The sequence below is a fragment of the Athene cunicularia genome (genome assembly GCF_003259725.1).
Source record: "Athene cunicularia isolate RWA chromosome 1 unlocalized genomic scaffold, athCun1 chr1_part1, whole genome shotgun sequence".
In the NCBI taxonomy this organism is placed as follows: domain Eukaryota; kingdom Metazoa; phylum Chordata; class Aves; order Strigiformes; family Strigidae; genus Athene; species Athene cunicularia.
Window position 1 is genome coordinate 22,227,035 of NW_020799091.1, and position 20,825 is coordinate 22,247,859.

The 20,825-nt window shown below is 38.7% G+C and overlaps 2 protein-coding genes and 1 non-coding gene across 3 annotated transcripts in view; 2 read left to right on the plus strand and 1 right to left on the minus strand.

Moving 5' to 3' along the window:
* The first annotated feature begins 6 nt into the window (after positions 1 to 6).
* On the plus strand, positions 7 to 16,773 carry USPL1 (ubiquitin specific peptidase like 1). The gene is made up of 8 exons (XM_026848332.1): positions 7 to 5,362; positions 5,934 to 6,062; positions 7,205 to 7,862; positions 10,410 to 10,496; positions 10,914 to 11,043; positions 12,336 to 12,461; positions 13,118 to 13,278; positions 14,444 to 16,773. The coding sequence occupies exons 1-8, from the start codon at positions 5,264 to 5,266 to the stop codon at positions 16,339 to 16,341; spliced, it is 3,288 nt and encodes a 1,095-aa protein (XP_026704133.1). The 5' UTR covers positions 7 to 5,263; the 3' UTR covers positions 16,342 to 16,773.
* A 121-nt stretch (positions 16,774 to 16,894) lies between these two features.
* The window catches only part of ALOX5AP (arachidonate 5-lipoxygenase activating protein), a 22,398-nt gene continuing 18,467 nt past the window's right edge, over positions 16,895 to 20,825 (plus strand). Inside the window, exon 1 of the mRNA XM_026848347.1 lies at positions 16,895 to 18,049. The gene's annotated coding sequence lies outside the window, so the exon portion shown is untranslated. The remainder of the gene's footprint in view (positions 18,050 to 20,825) is intronic.
* TRNAV-AAC lies at positions 20,709 to 20,781 on the minus strand. The gene has a single exon. It is a non-coding gene; the product is annotated as a tRNA-Val (tRNA).

The window sequence follows — 20,825 nt, forward strand, 5'->3', positions numbered from 1 at the left end:
GCGCGCGGCCTTTGGCGGGCTGGGGCGGGGGGCTGTTCCCTGGGCCGCGGTGGGGCGGCTGTGCTAACGGGTCCCTAAATGCCGACTGAGTATTTCATGTCAGTAGCTGTGCGGTTAAGGTGTGCGTTCCCCCTGCTCGGGCAACGCGGGCTGCAAGCGCTCTTCAGTAAAAGATACACTTGGTGAGGTACTAGTGCCTGTGTGTGCACACGTATCTTTCCCTTGCACAGTTTTCTTACGTTCTAACAATTAATTGTATAAACACTCTTTTCTTCTACAGCCTTTGCATAGCATATGGATCAGCCTGGATATGAATTAAGAACTAAGGAGGCTGTTTAACCATAGACTTTTCTGAAACAGTTGAGCATCTTTTGGTGTTGAAGGAAGGTCAGCACAGCCTTGGCAGATGGTTAGCTGGCATCCCACCCCTCGCTTCCCCTGCCTTGGGTCAGAGACGGAGGTGCTGCCTATGCTAAGTCCCCTCCTGAAATCTTGCATCTCTTAGCTGCAGCTGTAATAAACTGAACTAGTTGAGGCTATATTTTTCCCACGCTCTTTTTTTTTTTTTTTCAGAAGGAGTGAATGATTTATCAGCAAAACATGTAGTCCCCCTCCCTTGTCATACACCCGTAAAAGCATTTAATCAGGGAAGGTTTAGGAGAAGTCTGACGGTAGAAGAAACTTTCAGAACAGCAGAGTAATAACATTGCACACTGGTTTATTTTGCAACTTCAGAAGTTTTATCTTTATTTGCTTTAGTCTGTGTTAGGCTTCTTGCAGGAAAGAAATTAGTGTTTGCTTCCACATAAGGGCGCTTTGCAATTCTGCCCAGCACTTACAGGCTGCGCTGTAGAGAGACTTACTTTGTGACAGCGATGATGTTTTGTATTCCATTAGCTGGAACAGTAACATTTTGTGGCCAAAATTTGGGGTGGGTGATTTGAATATTTATTGTTATGACCTCAGATAAAGAAAAAACTTAATACCTTAATACTCTGATTTCTTCTTGTATAAAGAATAGAGAGATAACTAATAATGCAATGGAAATTCTTTTTTTTTTCTGAGACTTTTATTTGTTTCTTTTAATTTTTCCAATATCCCATTGATGAAGAAGGCTTGTAAGGTGATTTACAAGAAGGTAATTTTTAAGTGTCTCTTTAGACTTTAAACAAAGAGGAGATGTTCTCTTCACTGTAATTGGTGTTCTGTCACCTGCTTACTGCAGTTTGTAGCTGTTTTTTCTTTATATGATACTGTTCTGCAAGGTACAGCTCACTATTATCAAAAGGTCCAGGTCCCTTTTACCATAGATCCATGCAATGGTTTGGGTTGGAAGGGACCCTCCAGATCATCTAGTTCCACCCCCCTGCCATGGGCAGGGACACCTTCCACTAGACCAGGTTGCTCAAAGCCCCGTCCAACCTGGCCTTGAGCACTGCCAGGGAGGGGGCAGCCACAGCTTCTCTGGACAACCTGTTTCAGTCTTCCTTACATCCAATCAAAATCTACCATCCTTACATTTAAAACTGTTTCACCTTGTCCTGTCACTACAGGCTCTGGTCTTCCCATCTTTCTTATAAGCCTCTTTTAAGTACCAGAAGACTGCTATAAGGTCTCCTCAGAGCCTTCTCTTCTCCAGACTGAACAACTGCAACTCTCTCAGCCTGTCCTCATAGGAGAGATGTTCCATCCCAGTGACCATTTTTGTGACCCTCCTCTGGACCCACTCCAACAGGTCCATGTCTTTCCTGTGCTGGGGGCCCCAGAGCTAAACTCAGCACTCCAGGTGGGGTCTCATGAGAGCAGGGCGGAGGTGGAGAATCTTCTCCCTTGACCTGCTGGTCACAATTCTCTTGATGCAGCCCAGGATACAGTTGGATTTCTGGGTTGTGAGTGCATATTGCCAGCCCATGTCCAGCTTTTCTTTCACCAGTACCCAGAAGTCCTTCTCCGCAAGGCTGCCCTCAATCTCTTCTTTCCCCAGGCTGTATCAATACCAGGGGTTGCCCCAACCCATGTTCAGGACCTTGCACTTGGCCTTGTTGAGCCTCATGAGGTTCACATGAGCCCACCTCTCAAGCCTGTGAATGTCCCTCTGGATGGCATCTCTTACTTCTAGCATCTCTTCTTTCAACTGCACCACTTGGCTTGGTGTCATCTACAAACTCCCTGGGGGTGCATGCAATCCCACTGTCTGTCATCAATGAAGATATTAAATAGTATTGGTCCCAATACAGACCCTGAGGGATACCACTCATTACTGGTTTCTACTTGGGACATTGAGCTGTTGACTGCAACTCTTTGGATGTCTCCATCCATCCAGTTCCTTAGCCATCTAACAGTCCATCCATCAAACTCCTATCTCTCCAGTCCTTCACCTTTTCCTTGTTTTCTGCCTTCTGTCCTGTCAGCTCTGTAGCTCACTGGACCTTTTCATAGGCCACTTTAACTCACCAGAATAGCAGAAAACTTTGTGCTTTCCTGAGTTTTCTGCTGTTTTGTGAGTTCATTTAGTTTGTGGAGAGTGTGACGAGGGTGTGAACTGTTAGGGAAGGTAGGGTGAGGGAAAGAAGGGAGACCTCCCTATTCTTCAGCAGCAAGCCATTACGTCAGCTCATCTACTCAAGGAGGCATAACCATAGCCTTAATAATTATGCCAGGTCCATAGCATATTTTGCATTACATTTTTCAAGTATCCAGGATAAAAGAAGGGAAGCAGTATAAAAGGTTTACAACATGACCCAGTAAGCTTGAAAGTGAATTCCTTTGTATTTTCCTATCTGTAATGTGGATATTACAAGTTGCTACAATGGGTTGTTTCAGTACTTGATACAGCAGCCTTTTAATTGGCAGTTTTTCTTGGCAGCTGTTGATCTGATGCCCAATTTTTGTACATTGTGCAAGGATCGCTAATAACTCACTGTAATGTTACAAATAATGAAAAGTACAGGCAGGCCACTTGGTACCACTCTGCGTACTAGTACTGGTAGACCCATTTTATTTGCTTTTCATGTTTATGTCTTTGAAATAAAAAGACAATTAATATTTTTTTTTAGTTTTTATTGTATTCATTAATGCAATAGAAGTCTTGGTCTCCAGTACTATAGTACTACTGCTGGGTGGTTATAGCTGGAGGAGGTATTGTACATCTCAGAACAGTATTTAAGTTTTAAAAAGAACAGAAGTAACAGAACGTAACTGAAAAAAATACTGGCTTCCCTTTTGAGAGGGATAACAGGAAAAACAAGGACTTGCAAAGAGATAAATATGTTTTATAAACCCAAGGCATACTTAAAAACTCGCAGGTTGTTAGTGTTACTAACCTTTTTGAGTGTGTGTTGTATTTATGGGGTGAGAAATTGCCTAAAGTTCCAGTCATGTGATGTATGTATTTTATTTACTCTGGAGAACTGACACTGCTTCAGGCCAAGGAGATGACTAAAAGTCCCCCAAACAAGTTAGAAACATTTTCTTACTAGCTGTAGTTATGTGTGGTTGATACCTGCACAATCTGTATTTAAAAAAAAAAAAAAATCGAGTTCCTGGCTAGACTAAATACATGATAGTAAGAGTGGAGTCACAGTCTAATAATGCTATTGCCACTGCGTGAAAAATTGGAGAGCTTGCCTTTCCTTTATAGTCCAACAAGCTAGTATACTTTGAGCAAATTCATTAATTTTTACCTTGAGCCCAGGACCATGCTGTTTCTTGTACACCTTCCAACTCTACTTTGAAAACTTAAACGTGTGGTGTAAGGCACATGGGTTGACATTTTTATGTTCTTACCTTCCATTATAACTACTAGATTTATAAGTCAGGGTATACTGTCTTTACATGCTGCAGCCTGGTAATTCTGAAAAGTGCTACTGAACACATTGAAAGTGTCAATAGGACACACCTCCATCTCATTTTGACGCTCTCTTAAGTTGCCATTGGAGACTGAAGTGAGTTGTTACATTTTCCTACTGTGCTTTTTTTATTCATGCTCTGTCGGTTTTTAGCATTCTGTCCAGTTCTGTAGGGTCTCTCCTTGCCCAGTATTATAAATAGTTTTGGGTTGAACTGCTGTTTACACAGGTCTCCAAGAATGCCTTGGGAAATTTATTTTTTTCAAAAGGAACTGTAATCTGAGTTAGTGCTGTAGTGTAAGAAGGGGTTGAAAGGATATCATGGTGTGGGAGAGGATGTTACTCAATGCAAGTAATGGAAGGGGAAAAGTCATGGCCGAAGGAAAGCTATTACACTGATGATTTTGCAATTCAAATTACCTTAACTTTCTCCTGCATCTTAAAGAGATAGGTGTTTATTCTAGTTAGTTCCATCTGAAGTCAGCAGAAGTAGAAATGGTTCCCTGTAGTTCTGAATCTGTGTTTTTCTGGCTGATTCAAGGTGTAGTTAGCCCTCAGTACCAGTGACGGAGTGGACTTAAAGAGCTGCCTTCTGATGAGCACCTGATTCATACCCAGTTTGTCTTCCACAAATGTGTATGTGTGGTATGTGAGAAAGGCAAAATTTGGCCCTGAATGTGAGAAATTATTTGAAATAGAATATTCAATGTCACTCATAAAATATCCAATAGTTATATAGCAATGATAACTGTGAAAGAGCTTTAGTTTGCTAGGAGGTCTGTAACATTAGAAGTTTTGAAAAAGTGGGAGTAACAGCAGGATGCCCTTCTGTAGTTAAAAATTGTTACATTTGGAGGATAAACTTTTAATAGTTTATTATGAAGTAAATTCACTGCTTATAAAGATGTAACTATGGTGTTTTTTTGTTGGTTGTGTTTTTTTAAATGTTACTCAGCAGCCATCTATAACTGCATGGGATTATTGTAGCCATTTTAAAAGAAGTTCATTTTTTCCGAGGGTTACATTAGAGTAAGCTGAGATGCCCAGGCAAGGGATCTACATTTCTGCAAATTGTAGTGCTCTTGGAAAAGATGTGAGGCCTTGTGGAGTGCAAAGAATAGATAGGCTTGAAAATTCAAGGCTTAAAGCTGTTAAATCTATTACATGATTTAATTTGAAGTCTTGAGTTCATAATCTGCACTGGAAAATAAGTATATCCAGTTCAGAAAATACTATTCTGAATTAATTTCCACAGAATATACAGGTTGTATAATTGTTGGTACATGTTTTTCCCCCAAATTTAATCTAATTTTTCTTTAATTGTCTTATTCACTTCTTATTTTTCAGGAGTCTTTGAAAAATCCTTAGTGGTCATGACATTGTTACAAGTGACATAAATTAGCCAGTGGCTCAGAATGATGGATACCCAGAAGACTACAAATGGTTTGCAAGTGATTGGAGAAGGGACTGTTATAGGGAAATCGACACTCCACATGGTGGGGTATTTGGGAAAAGTCAGTTGAAACTTGTTTTACATGTGTGCAAAGTTCATATTTTTCTCTGCTTTGAGAGATTTTTAATTGGTCTTAATTTTACAAAAAAAAAAAATCTCTAAATGATTTTCCACGGAAATCTATAACAATGGCGAAAGATTATTCTAAGTAAATCTGTGCCTATGATTTTTTTACTGGCACTGTTTTTACGACTGTTTGCATTTCTATGAAAATTGATTTGTCTTTCAAAGATCTGAGCTTGTGTTACCTGGCAATAAGTGTCCTGTGGTTTAATTCAAGTAGAATGAAATGTTGCATAATTGTGTTGTTAAAGATACCTTATTAAATATTTGAATATTTAAAACAATAGATAAATTTATTTAGAACACTCTTACATATGAATATATATATATCTTATAAATATTTTTTAAATCTCAATCTAGTTTACTTTTTTACATTGTATTGGGTATTATATTTAGAAGTTGCACATTGGTTTTCTATCTTGGTATGCATGTATGTATGTATGTCTTACCTTGGGATAATATATGAAATACATAAATTCATGCTGCTTTTCCTTTTTTGTTTTTTTTAGAACTGTAATCCTGTGGAAACAACTGCACATGAGTATTGTCCAGTCTGCAAAGAGAAGGGACAGATCCAAGTTTTACGGACTTACCGCATTAATTTTCAAGAGTCCATTTTTCTTTGTGAAAATCCTCAGGTATTACATGAACAGTTTTCTTTGGTTGTGCAGAGGCGTTTACTTCAGCAGCCACACCTCTTTAAGTTCAGTATTTTGGTGGTGGTAAGCAGACTGTTGAAATAGGACCCCTTTGAGTCCATATGGATGATGTTTGCCTGTATATAGAGAAAAACATAACTAACCTGTGTATATGCAGTATTTAGGCATAGATAGCTACCCTAAAGAATTAAAAAGAGTAGATTAAAGTGCATAAAGGAGAGTTTCATGTATGTAACAAGGGAACACAAGTGGTAATAAATAAATCTTCGTACAAATCAGAATAGAAGGCCAAAATTTGATGATTGGTAATACACAACTTTTGCAGATGTGAGTCTCCCATTTTCCCTTCTTTAAGTCTGGGTAATGCAAATAGGTTTGTAATTATAATTAAAATGTTTTTCTTTTTTTTTTTTTTTTTTTTCCCCTTTTAAGTTTAACCTTTGGCGAGTTTCTGTGCTGCTTAATATTTGAGTAATGATTTTGCCACCTCTCCTTTCTCCACTGCTCTGTGTATGTGGGGAGGGCATAGCAATCCCATGTTGACTGATGCCCTTAAATTAGTAGAGATGAGACTAGATGTGGGTCTCTGAGTTGCTTTTCCCTTCCTTCCCTGCTTTTCAGTAATCATAGTATCATTCTGGAGATTGGTGATAGCAATTTTACTGTATTCTAGTTGCAGAATAGCTATATATGTTAAGACCCTATCAACACCTGGTCTAACAGATTAGTCTAGCCTGAAAGATAGTTTTGGTACCAGTAGTCTCTCGGGCACAAGATAATAATGCCAAATCTGTACCCTAAAGGAATGGATTTAGCAGAATAAGAGAAGAGGAATCTGCTTAGCAAAACTAGGTTGTCTTCAGGGGTTGAAAGCATTTACTGGGAAAGTAGTGGTCATTATCACTATTGATATATTTGCGGCACAATTGCTTGTATGACAGTGGTTGGATAAAACACCCTTCCTGTCCTACATATGTTGAATTTATTCATTGATTTCATTAAAATATAACTTTACAGAAGTCCTGTATTCCACTTTAAGAGTACAGTTTGTACTTTGTATAGCTCTTGTCCACCTGAAATTGCTTTGTAGATTTCATTGTAACTTTCTTTCTTTCTTTTAGTGTATCTACCCACTTGGTTATAAACCATTAAACAGCATAATTACTTCTGCTGATTCAGAAAATCATCAAGTTCCATCTACTCATAAGAAGAGGAAATTGTGTGATATCAGTGACTTTTCTCCTGTTGAATCCCATCCAAAAAAAGCAAAAACTAATGATGTAGTAAATGTTGAGCACACTATTAATACAGACCCTGTTGTGGAACGCTATCAGAATAGTTTATGTATTCCCAAGTCAAGTCTACATAACGTGTTACAAAATGACCAGCAAACACCGAGTAACACTGTGGAGCCCTGCATGCAGAAGGTGGATTTTGAAACAACTACCACCCCTACCAGCTCTCATGAAAGTCCACCTAAGACTTCTAGTCCCAGAACACAACTCTTAACAAATTCTGAACTTTGCTCAACAACATCTGAAATTTTGCTCAACGATGATAAATATTCCACTAATAACACAGATTTATGTCTTCAGTGGAGAAACATGTATAATCTTTGTTGGTTAGATTGCATTTTGTCAGCCCTGGTACACTTAGAAACATTAAAATTTGCTCTAGCAGAAGAATATAATAACGGAAAATGTTTACTCCAGGAACTTTTAACAAAACATAAGCAAGCAACTATGCTTCTGAATACCTGTAAAAAGAGTAAAGTAAAAGGTGAGTAAATTTAGCTGCTTTTTCTTCATATTCACAGTGATCTGATCTGCTACAAATATGAGGAATTTATTACAGTGCACTAAAATATGCCTGTTCTACATCAAGATCACAAAAGAATGAGTTATAACTTGTTACCATGAATGCTTTATCTAGCAGAATTCTGGTAACCTCTGAAGTTGTTTCTCTTGGAGCAAACATACACACATTGAAAGCATCAAACACTAAGCATTTCTTGAATTTTTTTGTCATATCCCACATACAGAATTTGTGAATTGTTTATGTAATTAAGCCTTACTTTGTTTCCTTCCCCTCTGTTCATTAACATATTAGGATGCTGTTCTAATCTTAATCTTTCTGTTGTGGTTTATATCCTTGTATCCTTATATCCAATGGTCAGTTGTCTTGTCACACCAAAAGTAGTAAAGCTGGGAACATCTCTTCTGGCTTCAGCTGCGGTCATTGAAGGAATGCCTCCCATGAGGTCTGCAAGCTGTGCTGTGGATGATAGTGCTTCCTAACCTGTTTCAGTCAAAATTAGTCAGACATGTTAACCTGGTTCATATTGTCTGGAAAAAGGTTAGTGAATACTCACATGGATCCAGTTTAAGACTGTTAAACTAAGGTCTGTTTCTCCTGGTAAGAAGGATTTAGGGATGTTGATTGATGTTGCACGTCATGACCCAGCAATGTGCACCTGCAGCCCAGAAAGCCAGCCATATCCTGGGCTGCATCAAGAGAAGTGTGGCCAGCAGGTCAAGGGAGGTGATTCTGCTCTTCTGTACCACTCTCATGAGACCCCACCTGCAGTGTTGTGTCCAGCCCTGGGGCCCCCCAAAAAAAGAGTGATATGGACCTGTTGGAGCAGGTCCAGAGGAGGGTCACAAAGGTGATCAGGGGGCTGGAGCACCTCCCTTATGAGGACAGGCTGAGAGAGTTGGGGTTGTTCAGCCTGGAGAAGAGAAGACTCCAGGGAGACCTTATAGCGGCCTTCCAGTATTTAAAAGGAGCATACAGGAAAGACGGGGAGGGACTCTTTATCAGGGACTGTAGTGATAGGATGAGGAGTAATGGTTTTAAACAGAAAGTAGCTAGATTCAGATTAGATACAAGGAAGAATTCTTTCCTGCGAGGGTGGTGAGACACTGGAACGGGTTACCCAGAGAAGTTGTGGCTGCCCCCTCCCTGGAAGTGTTCAAGGCCAGGTTGGACAGGGCTTTGAGCAACCTGGTCTAGTGGAAGGTGTCCCTGCCCATGGCAGGGGGGTGGAACTAGGTGATCTTTAAGGTCCCTTCCAACCCAAACCATTCTGTGATTCTATTAATCCTCTTGAACTGATCCATTGGTGTTGTAAATCTGAACTTCTAAGAGATCATCTGTTAGAGTATTAATACAGATCTCTGGTTAGCCAGTACCTTTCATGAATTTTGGTTTTTTTTCAATAGACATTCCAGGAAAAGTGTGTATTTGACTATCTAGACTATAGTTGCAGAACAGCATTACATAACTTGAAGTCTTTCCTGTGAAAAATAATAGGTATATCAAAAATGGTTTAATCAACCTTTTGAGAAAGCATATTATTTTAGAGAGGAAAAAAAAATTCAAAAAGATTCTGAAGTAGTTCATAATCTCTTGTTTGCCAGAAAGTCAAACAGCTTGGTTTAAGGTTTTCAGCTATTACCTAGAAGCCCTCTACCATCACAGAACCTGAGAATTTTTTCTTTGTTGCACTGTGTTTGCAAAGGAACTCTGGTGTGCAAGGATACTTAAATGGGGATATTAGGTGTTGGAATACAGTGTTGTTTGAGGCAACATAAACCTTTTCATTTCCAGAAATTGCAGCAAAACAAATTAGTTTATTTGGGCAACAGTAGAGAAGGGATTGGATGAAGCATATTGTTGTGGAGAATAGGTGTAGTTACTCTGTCCTTCTGGGTAATTTTTAAGCATCTTGTACACAGAGTTGTTTTTAAAAACAATCAAAAGCAATAGCAAGAAACTTCTTTTTACTTTTTTTTTTTTGTATACATAGATTTTATAAGTAATAAAGTTTCAACAGCTATTCCAAATCCTACCTTTTAATTTGTGCAAGTTATGATCATGATTGTGTTGTAGAAAGTTAGTTCTTGCTTGTGCTTAAAGAATGTGTTTGTGTAGAAATAATGTAACTTCTGATCTTAATGTTTAGGTTTTAAAATCTACTCTTAATCTCCAAATCTCCAGGGTTTGTAAAGTCTGGTTACACTATCCTTAAATGTTGTTACTGTCTACCTGTTGGTAGGCATTTAGCAATAATTTAAGTCAGGTCAAGTAATTTCTGGTTAGCAGACTGAAGTAAAATGTGTATAACTTGTGTAAATGCTTCTCTAATTTTCAAATCAATTAATACCAAGCATTGGCTGTTTTACCAATAGTTTTAGGCAAGTATGGGTCAATATGAAAGGCATCAATTTGCAGAGAATGAGTGCATGTTAGGGGTACATAAGTGTGTGAAAGGGTAGGGGTGTTACACATAAATACATGAAGACATATGTATTTTTTTTTCTTTAGATGTTCTTCCAAAAGCAGAATCTCATCTCAATGAAATCAGAAACAGAATGTTTACATGCCTTCAGCCTCGGCTTAGGAATGAATTGAGTAAGTAATTAGTGCAGCATCTCAGTGTTTACTTTCAGGAAACTACATGTGAAGCCTTGTATGTCACTGCGTAAGCATGTCTATGTGCATATGCGTACAAGACAGTTTGCAAATACATTTGTTTTTATTGGTGACATGCACATACTTTACAGTGTGATCAGCTGGTTTGTGCCTTCATTGTTTTTGACATTTTAGAGAGCATGTTTTCATCTTTGTAACTATGTTGTAGTCATGAAATTGTCACTGATAACAGCCTAATAACATGGATCAGTCCCTTTGCTGTGAAGATTAGAAATACAGCCTTAAAGGGATAACTTGAATTAAGATCATAGCAATAAGTTTGTCATCTTCCAGTTTGAAGTACTGAAAGCTGATTTCAAATATTCATTGACTGTTTTTTCTGCCCCATCTTTGAAGACACAAAGGAGAGTCCAGTGTTTGCACTCCCTCTACTTTTACAACTGGATCAGCAGGCTGAGAAACTATTCTTGCATTCGTTTTCATGGAAGTTTGAATGTGTATGTTGTGGCTACAAATATCAGGACCGGTAAGATTTTTATTTACGTAGCTTCTGTGTAACTGTTCTACTTTACTTTTTAAAATCTGCATATCATAGTTGATTTTATTCAGATTTCTGGGTTTTGTACAGCTTAAGCTTGTTGGTGAAGTTTTACGTCATCCATATTTTTAGGCTAGCATTTGCAAATAGTTTACTGCTATGTCATGTCTTAAGAAACCATGTTATCACTTAATTAAGAGAGAAATAACAGGTAATTGTGTGAGTCCCTGGCCATGCTCACTCTGCTATTTTGCTGAAAGTATACAAATTGGTGTAGTTCTAAACAATATATGCCTACTACACTTCTACTGTTGAAGAATATCTGTACTACTCATTTGAATTACAAAGAATCAGAGATTCTCTCACGTAACTTTTCTACTTTAAAATAGTATTACAGGGAAGTAATTTCTTGAGAATTGATTTAGTTCTGTGTAGCTGCAGGTACAAGCTAGTAATTTAGGCTCATTTTAGAGTCAGCAGAATAGTACAGAATAGTCAGCAGAGAGACACCTTCAGAAGACAGTTCACTTTACTTGAAAAATACCTGTTTCCACTATTTTAGGTTTATACAATAAAATTCTAGATCCCCAAGTGAGATGAGATTAATGCTGTCTATTACACTGACAACTAATGTGTAGTCCTGATTAATAGGATGTGTTCAAGAGCCTTTGTTACGTACTGTGTTTTTTAAAAAAAAGTTAAAAAAAAAATCTGTGTTAAACTGAATATAAAGGAAGTCCTCTCTGTGGCTAATGAATGAATAAACTATGTTATTTCACTTTCATATCCCGTATATTGTATTTTGATACAATATAACCTTTGTGTAATCTGTGCTCTGAATGTACTGGTTTTTGAAAACAAGACCTTGTATAACATGGATTCTGAGGTAATTTGTTACCGCTTCCTTCTCTCTTTGAGATTCTGTATTAGCTATTAAATTATGCAGATCCTGGTCCAAGCTCTCTTACATTCAGCCAGACCCAGTACAAGAGGAAACAGAGATAACATGCTAAGGGAGAGAGCAAATAATGTGAAACTGAAGGCCAGGGACCTGCTGAAAACAAATGGTGACTGATACCATTTGGCAGAACTGAATTCAATGCTGACTTGGACGTGATGCAGTCACAGTGAAATTCACACAAATGGCATGAATATGAATAGAATTTGGCTTTGTCATAACGTTTTTGTAACTTTTTTCTGGTAAAGTGTGTGTATTTATTGTTTTCTGATCAGTCATTCAACTCTACTCTTTTTCTTTGTGTGTATGTGTCTGTGTCCAGATTGAGGAAAACATTAACAACGTTCACAAATATTATCCCTGACTGGCATCCACTTAACGCCATTCATATTGGACCTTGTAATAACTGTAGTGATAGATCTCAAAGAAGACAGATGATTTTGGAAAAGTAAGTTTGAATATGTGAACTTGAAAATAAACCACATGAAATTCTGGGACTCCATTTATTGAACAAATCGCTTTCAAAACCAAACTATTGTCTTGGGTTTACAGAAGTTCTAAACTTTGATAAATACTCAGTTTTCAAGATTTTAGATCATTCTTAAATGCTGAAATTGCAAATAGTGTTTAATAAACATGAAACATAGAGCAGTGTTCAACATGTTGACCAACACAAGTGTTTGAGCCAGCTCATAAATACTTACTACAAGTATTAAATACAGAAAACTAATATCCAGCGTCAGGCTTTTCACAACCCCTGCCACTGGTGGATAAAACTGTTTGATCAGCTCTTCACTAGTTTGACTTGGGAACAATGTTCTTTCTTACTGTGGATCTGGCACAGCTGTCTCCTGTCTTTTTCACCTTTTCCCCAATCCCAAAATCCCTTATGTGGTGTTGCTTTTTTTCCCTAATCTATAACAAAATGGAATATCCAGGTGGGGTATTCTTATGCCTTGACCGCTGTGCAGTCTGAAGAGTCCTCTGTGGAAGTAGAATAGTAAGGGCAGAACTACATACTCTTTGAGATGCCTTACTTTTTCACTGGGAACCTTTGCCACTATTTTGTTGTAATAAACTGGCTCTTTATTGTTTTTTTATTAGAGTACCCCCAATACTGATGTTAAATTTTGTAGAAGGCTTGCCACATAACAACCTGAAGAGCTATTCATTTCAGTTTGAAGAAGACACCTACCAAATAACATCTATTGTTCAGTATCAAACAGATAAGCAGCACTTCATAACCTGGTCTTTGAATCCTGACGGTAAGAACCATAAATTCTATTATAATACTTCATGAGTCTACATCAAATACTGGTTTATGGGTTACTGCAATAGTCTCAACAGTCCATACATAATAACAAGGATTTCTTTTGTCTTTATTCTAAACTTCATATTAAAATTTTGTGAATAATTGTGGGAACTTTGTGACTCAGGGTGAAGATTTCAGTTTAAGTGATTTGTTCAGCAGTGTTCTGTCCTAGACTGTACTCACCAGCAAGTTATTTGGATAGAATTGTTTCCCTCCATAAGTTTGTAAAAGTGAGAAAATACAGTCTGAGTAAGGCTGTGGGGTGAATGGTGTTGGTTATTTTGAAGCCGGTTCTTAAGCCATTCTTGGCTGGAAGCAAGGGAGCCTATGGGACTACCAGCATTAATGACATTTCATTTCTGAACTTTACTGCACCAGAGGGGTGGGCAACATAAATCCATGTTAGAAACATTACTAATGGTATGATGGTTGTACCACCGATGGGATCTCTCTAATCAGAGAAGGTGAAAACTTGGCATTTTGATTCTCATGCTTCTGTAGAGAGAATGGAGTGCAGTCTTATCAAGTGTTGTGACAACATGAAAATTGCCTGATTCATACTGCCAGAGTTTAAGAAGAAATAGGAGGAGGAAGCAGATGGGAAGTGACTAGTTAGGAACATCCTATACATCATACATATCTATTTTTAAATTCTTAAAGCTGTAAAATATTTGCTCATGATCTGTGAACAGTTTAGAGACGATGAGGCAGATTATTAAAATGAGCAATTTCTCTTAAACCCCCATGCCTCCCACCCAGGCAATGTATAGGTCTACAGAGAAACTGAATTTGAGAGGTGGTTCTTCCCTCAGACATGTGCAGATGTTTTCAAACAAGATGTCAGCATCATTAGCTCAGATAAAAAAAAATTAGCTTTGCTTTTTCGTTGACCTACTCTGACCTGTAATAATATTACTGCAAATTCTGATTGTGTTTGATCTTTTTACAGTGGAAATATCCCAGTTTTCTCTGACATAATAAAGAACGGAGGAAAAAACCTTTTATTTTCTGCTTGTCAAGGGAATGGGTTAATAAAAATATTTGACAAGTGTCTGAGGATAGTGACTTCAATTTTAAAAGTCTCTGAGTCTCTACAGTGGTTGCTATTTATTTTTCAGGAACTTGGCTTGAATGTGATGATTTGAAGGGGCCATATTGCAAGAGACATAAAAGATTTGAAGTTCCTTCTTCAGAGATTCATATTGTTATGTGGGAAAAGAAAACTTCACATGTGCCAGAAGAACTGAATTCACAGTTGCAGAGTAAAAATATTGAAGCTTTTCCTCTTAATAATATACAGTCAAATTCCACAGTGTTGCACTGTGGTTTTGATAACACTGTAGACAAAATACCTGCAGAACATCACAAAGAGGATTCTGTGAAAACTCCAGATAAAAAACAGCAGTGGGTAGCTGAGGATGAAAGTGGTGTTCATCATGGTTTAGAAAATCTAACACATGATGATCTTGTAACACTAATGCTTGAAGAAATTCAAGTTGACTCAGAAGGTAAATCACTGCTGAACAGACAGATGGTGGGAAATAACCTTGTAGAAATGGGCACACCGCAACAGCAGGAATCAGCTCTTTCACCTAACACTCCAGATACAGGAGAGTGTGCTGGAACTAGTCTATCTATGAACAATACATGTATGTTATATGAAAATTCCAGCATTTGCTTACCTCTAGAAGAGTTGAACCTAGCAAATATTACTCCTGATCCCAAAAACCAGAACCCTGACCCATCTGACTCGTCGCTTGCTCAAAGAACAGATGACAGAACAATGTTACCTAAACGAGAACATGGATTAAATCCAGAACTACAACAAAACAAGAAGTTGTCACCAGTAAAGAATAGTATACAAAAATCACCTGACTTGAAAGATGAAAGCAGAATTGTAGTTAATTCTCAGGTTGCCAATTCTGCTGCCAATAATTCCTTTCAGCCTTCACACAAAGACAAAAAAAGAGGATTTGTAGGAAGCTGGGTAAAGAAATTATTAAGCAAGAGTACTCCTTTTATGCCTTCAAGTGCCTCAGCTCTCAAGAATGAGAGAAGTTGCAAAACTCCCTCACTGCAAAAAATAAGTGAAGTGCGGTTACCAATTAAGAGAGCAAGTAACTTTGGTGGATTTCAAAGCAGAGGTACAAACAAAACAACTGAGACCACGAAGTCGATGGTTCATCAGAGTAATAATACTCATCCTTTATCAAATTTCAAAGGTTTTTCTCAAAGCACTCATCTTCCAACAGCCAGTCATACCACTATTGCAGGTCCAACTTGGAATAAGTCAGGAAGTACGTTGGGTACCTCAGGTAAAGTGACTCAGTTCCATTCACCTAGCTATAACCCTGGGAAGGCAGAAGAGTCAGACAGTGACAAAACAAAAAAACTTCGTCTAAAACTCTTAAAAAAACTTAATGCTAAAAAGAAGAAGTTGGCATCACTGGATAGGCTAGCAGTGGAACAGATGAAACAGGAGAAACCTGTGAGTGGAGATGTAAGCACCCCATCACAGACTGAATCTCACAATGACAGTGAATTATTGCAGAGCTTTTTAAGGGAACTGCAGTATCAGATTGATGTTGCAGATAATGAATCTGAATTTAATGTGAACTCTGTATCGGGGTGCACTAGCCGTAGTAACAGTGATGAAATACTGGCAGAGTTACTGTCCCCTACTTCAACTGTTGCTTCCTTAGAGGCTTCAAAAAGTGAAGATGAATGTATGTATATGGAAATGGTGGATAGCAGTGTTGCAGTGACAGTGTCCGAGGAGAAGACCAGTGTGCCACATGTATCAATGACAAGCGAGGACCACAATTATTACAGTCCTATAAAGGACGGTAACTTGGAGCCTTGTACGATAAGCAAACCCAGCGTGAAAAAACTTGCTTTTGAAAGCCCTACAAGGGAAGATATCCTCGAAGACCTGTTCTCCATTTCAGCCCCAAGCTCAATGGAAGGTGACATAGATTTACCTCATTTTGATGAAACTCTGTTTGAAACTTGGTAAATATTCGGTTTCTTGGTTTTAAGTATTTTTCAATATTATGTATATTTTGAAACAAAGCACTATTAAATTATATTTTCTAACTAGTTTAACTGCACACTGGCTTTACTTGAACAATTTACATTTGAAGTATTTTTTTTCTTAAAATTTTATTTTAGCAGACAGATAAGGGTTTAATGCATTTTATTTTTCTGAGAACCGGTTATTTTAGCTGTCAGATGTGATGGCAATTTTTAATTAAAAGCTCCTGTGAGTCTTATTTTTTGCTGCTTTTAATATGGAAAACTTACCCATATTCTCCTGAGTTTGAGAAATAATAAACTTCAGTAGTCTTGATGATGTAATGGTGTAAGAAATATTATTTAGGTAGTAGTGATTTATTTTACAAGATCACTCAACTCCTGAAGTTATTTTGTCTGACACTTAAAAAAAAAAGTACCTTCTGTAATCAGTAATGTTTGCATCATTTGATACAAAGATCATGTGCAACACTAAATCTGAGGCTGGTAATCTGTTAGGAACTCTTTTTTCAGAATTACTGTACTACAAGCTCACCTCATTCCTTGGATCCAACGATGGAAACATAGTAGAAATTCTCCTCTTTAAAGTTGTGGCACATACTGAGTTTTCATCCTGGGTAACTGAAGATACAATCTGGCAGAATATTATCTGAGCCAGGTTACTTTTAAAGTAAAATTAATTAGATTTGGGTAAGAGTTTAGCTTAAACTTAAATTTAATAAGATTGGGAAAGAATATAGATTTTGTTTTGCTTGACAGGAGTCTTTATTTTTAAATTCATAGACACAGAGCTGAGGGTATTATATGCCAAATGAAATTAGCTGTACATTTTGATTGTACTTGGAAATAACAAGGATTTTATCAGCAAGACTTTGTTTCAGCCATTTTTAGAGGTAGTCTGCATTTTTCATTGTTTTAGATCTCAAGTTCAAAACATTAAGTCCTCAATCTTACTCTTCCAATAGGTGCAGTTGAATGTAATTATTATTACAAGGCATGGCTACAGATTTAAATGGTCATGGATTGCTTGAACGAGGTTCAAAAAGTGTTTGAAACACTGTCAGTGGCACTGAACTCAGCTTGCCAAGCTATTTCTGTTGCAATTATGTATGTATTTACCAAACTGGCACTTCAGACAATGAATGGTTTCATTCTTGAAATATAAGTATTTTTAAAGAACTTGAGCTCCTTCCTTAAGTGTTGTAATTGGTAACTTTAAATAGAAAACGAATCAATGGATTCTGAATGTAATGTGCTGGTGTACTGCTGGTGAAATGTTTGCCTTTGTGAATTCCCTTATTAAAAAAAAAAATGCTGACCAAAATTAGAGTTTGATTTATCAGCAAATAAAATAGGTGCCTCTGCAAGACTTGAGGGGAGTGATGGGATTTTCCTGCGGAGTTTTCCAACCAGTGGTTTCTATATATGCAGACTACTAAAAAGCAGTGTGTCTCCCAGCCCTGAGTACTTGTTGCAGTGGGGTACCACCCCACTGCAATCCATCTGATACCTTCTGTGACCGACTGGATTGCAGTGACCCACAGCTGTGAAGTGAGAACTCCTTCACCGGCACCTCGGGACAAGGCTCAGACCCAGGGCCGAGTGAAGCAGCGAGCCTGGGTGGGCGTGATGTGGAATGCATAGGGCAGCATGAGGAAGAGACCCCTCTAGAAGATGAGGAAGTCCTGGTAGTAAGTATTGTATCAGGGTTAATAGCAGAGAAGGGTATGGGGCACATCTGTCGTACATGCCTAGACAGAAGGAAGAATCCCTGGTCACCACTGACAGCACCTCTGCAAACTCATGTCAGGAGTCCTCAGTCTGCAGCTGTGTGGGATACAGTGTGGGTACACATAGGTATAGAAGCTCCAAGAGCAAATAAATAGCATTTGAGATTAAGTATAAAACTAAATCTGTTAGTGCTGCAATTTTTTTGCTACCCTTTTTCTGAAATAGTTAACTAAAGATGCTTAAAGAAATAACTAAGGATGATGTTGCGCAGATTTGTCTGTTTCCATGAATGTTTTACTGCCTCTGATCCTGTGCAAGTGAGAATTCAGCTGAGGTTGAATGAAAAATCCCATGGCCAAAGAAACCATTTGGAGTTTGGTGGTTAATGGACTTTTTGTTTTGAGAGAAAGCTTTTTATTTGCCATAAAGAGAACACAAAGTGGTTTGTTAGTTTTCTGTCAGTTACAAATACACTAGGTGAGTATACAGCAAATAGTGAGCAGAAGTTAGTCACTATAATTTGGAGGTTTTATCAGTGTTACAGGGTAAATTTCCAAAAATCTAATGGCTTTGAACACTTGAAAGGATTATATTTAACATGTTTCTTCACCTCCTGCATCACATAATCTTGCCCGTCTGTGTCTTCTGATTTGGGGAAGACACAATTGTGGCACATAGAGATTTACAGCTTTTAGTTCAGAGTCAGCTCTGTAGTGGAGGTAGCACTCACTATGATTCAGATCTTGCTACTTCATGATATATTCAAACACTTTTTATCAAAGAGTACAGGGGAAGGAAAAGAGCTGCCTTCTCACATCCTGCCTACAATAAACCAGCCCATCTTCAAAGGACCTGCCTGGATGGATTTTTAGCAGTATACCTGCTAGAGCACTGTTCTAGAAATTTGCTGTGGTGCTGATTACAAATTTTGATCGTGATGTCTTTCATGGCTGGCTATTGTCATTTACTCTTCAGGCAGCATTGGGTTTTGCTTTAAATAATTGTTCCCTTCCTGACGATGTATCAGTGAGAGTGATTGTGCCTTGTCTGTGTTCCTTTTGCAAAGCTAAACAACTGCTGTTCTCCGTGTGAGCCCCTTTGGGCTCAGAGCAAAGCATGTTATGCAGATTATGCAGCTCTAAGTGTGTGCTGTGCTTTTAAAGTCCACCAGGATTCAGTCTCGGAGTGGAAGAGCTTACAGTCTAAGTATAGCTCTAAGACAGCGTGTGGACAGAGCAAGAGAGAGGAGAAGGTTAACAGGATTATAAAGCAGATGAAGTTTGCAGCATGCTTAGTTTTGCACTGCTGTGCACAGAGACAGTGTAGCTGTTTACGTGGGAGATGCTGAAGCCATGGGGCTCAAAGGGGAGTGAATGCTGGAAAAGGAGTGTAAAGAAGTAGGCCTGGCCTTTTTTAATGTAGAGACTAGAAGAGTAACCCGTTGGGGGCCAGGTACCTCCAGCCTTTATTTTCTGGAGAGAGGCTGAAGAAACACTCAGGAGATGTTTCTTGCTGGACATGCCTCTATATTACTCTTTTGTGTAACTGACTCTCTAAAGGGGCTTCTATGATGGCCAATATGGTTTGGGCTAGCTATAATCCTGTCCCATTTAGAAATGGGGAAAGTAGGCAACATGTTAAAATAGCCTATGAGCTGTAAGGGTTGGCAATCTGCTGGGAAATCCACCACAGAAGTACTTGGTGAGGAAGCATCTCCCCTTTCCTCTTTAGAAAAATGAATTTTGGTCCTGCTGACTGATCCTGTTGCAGAACCTTTCAATGCAAACACCACAGGTGAAGAGCTGAAGAGTAGGAGAGCTCCAAATTATTTTATATTCCTCTGCTAGTGGACTGTGTATTCAACCTCTTTGGCTTAAAGATGGCTCATAATTTTTATGTATGAAATAGGTATTTGAGCCTTTAAAGAGTGTTTTACAGTTCTTCCATACTGTAACTACCTTTTCTGTAAGTTATTTTTCTGTATCCGTATTTTCACTAGGAAAAGAAGTAGTTGACTTTTTAGTGTATTTTCTAAGATAGCATTTTAAACTATTTCAGTGAGTATCCATCTCTCTTCTTCCCTCTGCCTTCAAGTCTCACTTTGCCATGGGAAGATGAGATTTGTAAATGTTTTGTGCCACAGCACCATAAATGTTACCCTTAACCGGCATCATCTCTAGCCCAAACTTTGGCTGTTCCTGGGCTAACTAACCAAACATCTTCTACACCTACGGCTGTTCAGAGGCAAGCAGTGAAAATGCTATCATTTGGTGCTGGAATCATACTATTTTTGAAGTTTTTATCCACAGTTTTCTGATGATGTTCAGAACACTTCAGCTGAGATTAATTTCTCCACATGCAGGTCATCCTTCCAAGCAGAGGGGGAAAACTTTGCAGAGAGGACGTTTGTGCCGGGAATAAACTAAATCTCGGAAGCCGAGGGGCTGGGCGCGGCGCTCGCCTTCTTCCCCGTCGCAGCGGCGAGGCAGGTGGGCCCCAGCGTGGGCGATGTCCCCCACGCCGCGCGGTGCCGCCTCATGAGCGCGGGCGGGTTTCGGAGCAGTAATGAGAAAAACTGACGTCCGCGGTGACACGGGTAGGGGGAAGAAAAGATTTTGGTGTTTCCGCCCGGTTTCGAACCGGGGACCTTTCGCGTGTTAGGCGAACGTGATAACCACTACACTACGGAAACGCCCGCTGGTACAGCGGGTGCCTGCAGCCCCCCTTGAGCAGGCG

Coding starts and splice junctions, on each gene's coding strand:
- USPL1 (XM_026848332.1), top strand. CDS start 5,264: ATGATGGATACCCAGAAGACTACAAATGGTTTGCAAGTGATTGGAGAA. Junction 5,363..5,933: donor TGGTGGGGTATTTGGGAAAA/GTCAGTTGAAAC, acceptor TGTTTTTTTTAG/AACTGTAATCCTGTGGAAAC. Junction 11,044..12,335: donor GGCTACAAATATCAGGACCG/GTAAGATTTTTA, acceptor GTCTGTGTCCAG/ATTGAGGAAAACATTAACAA.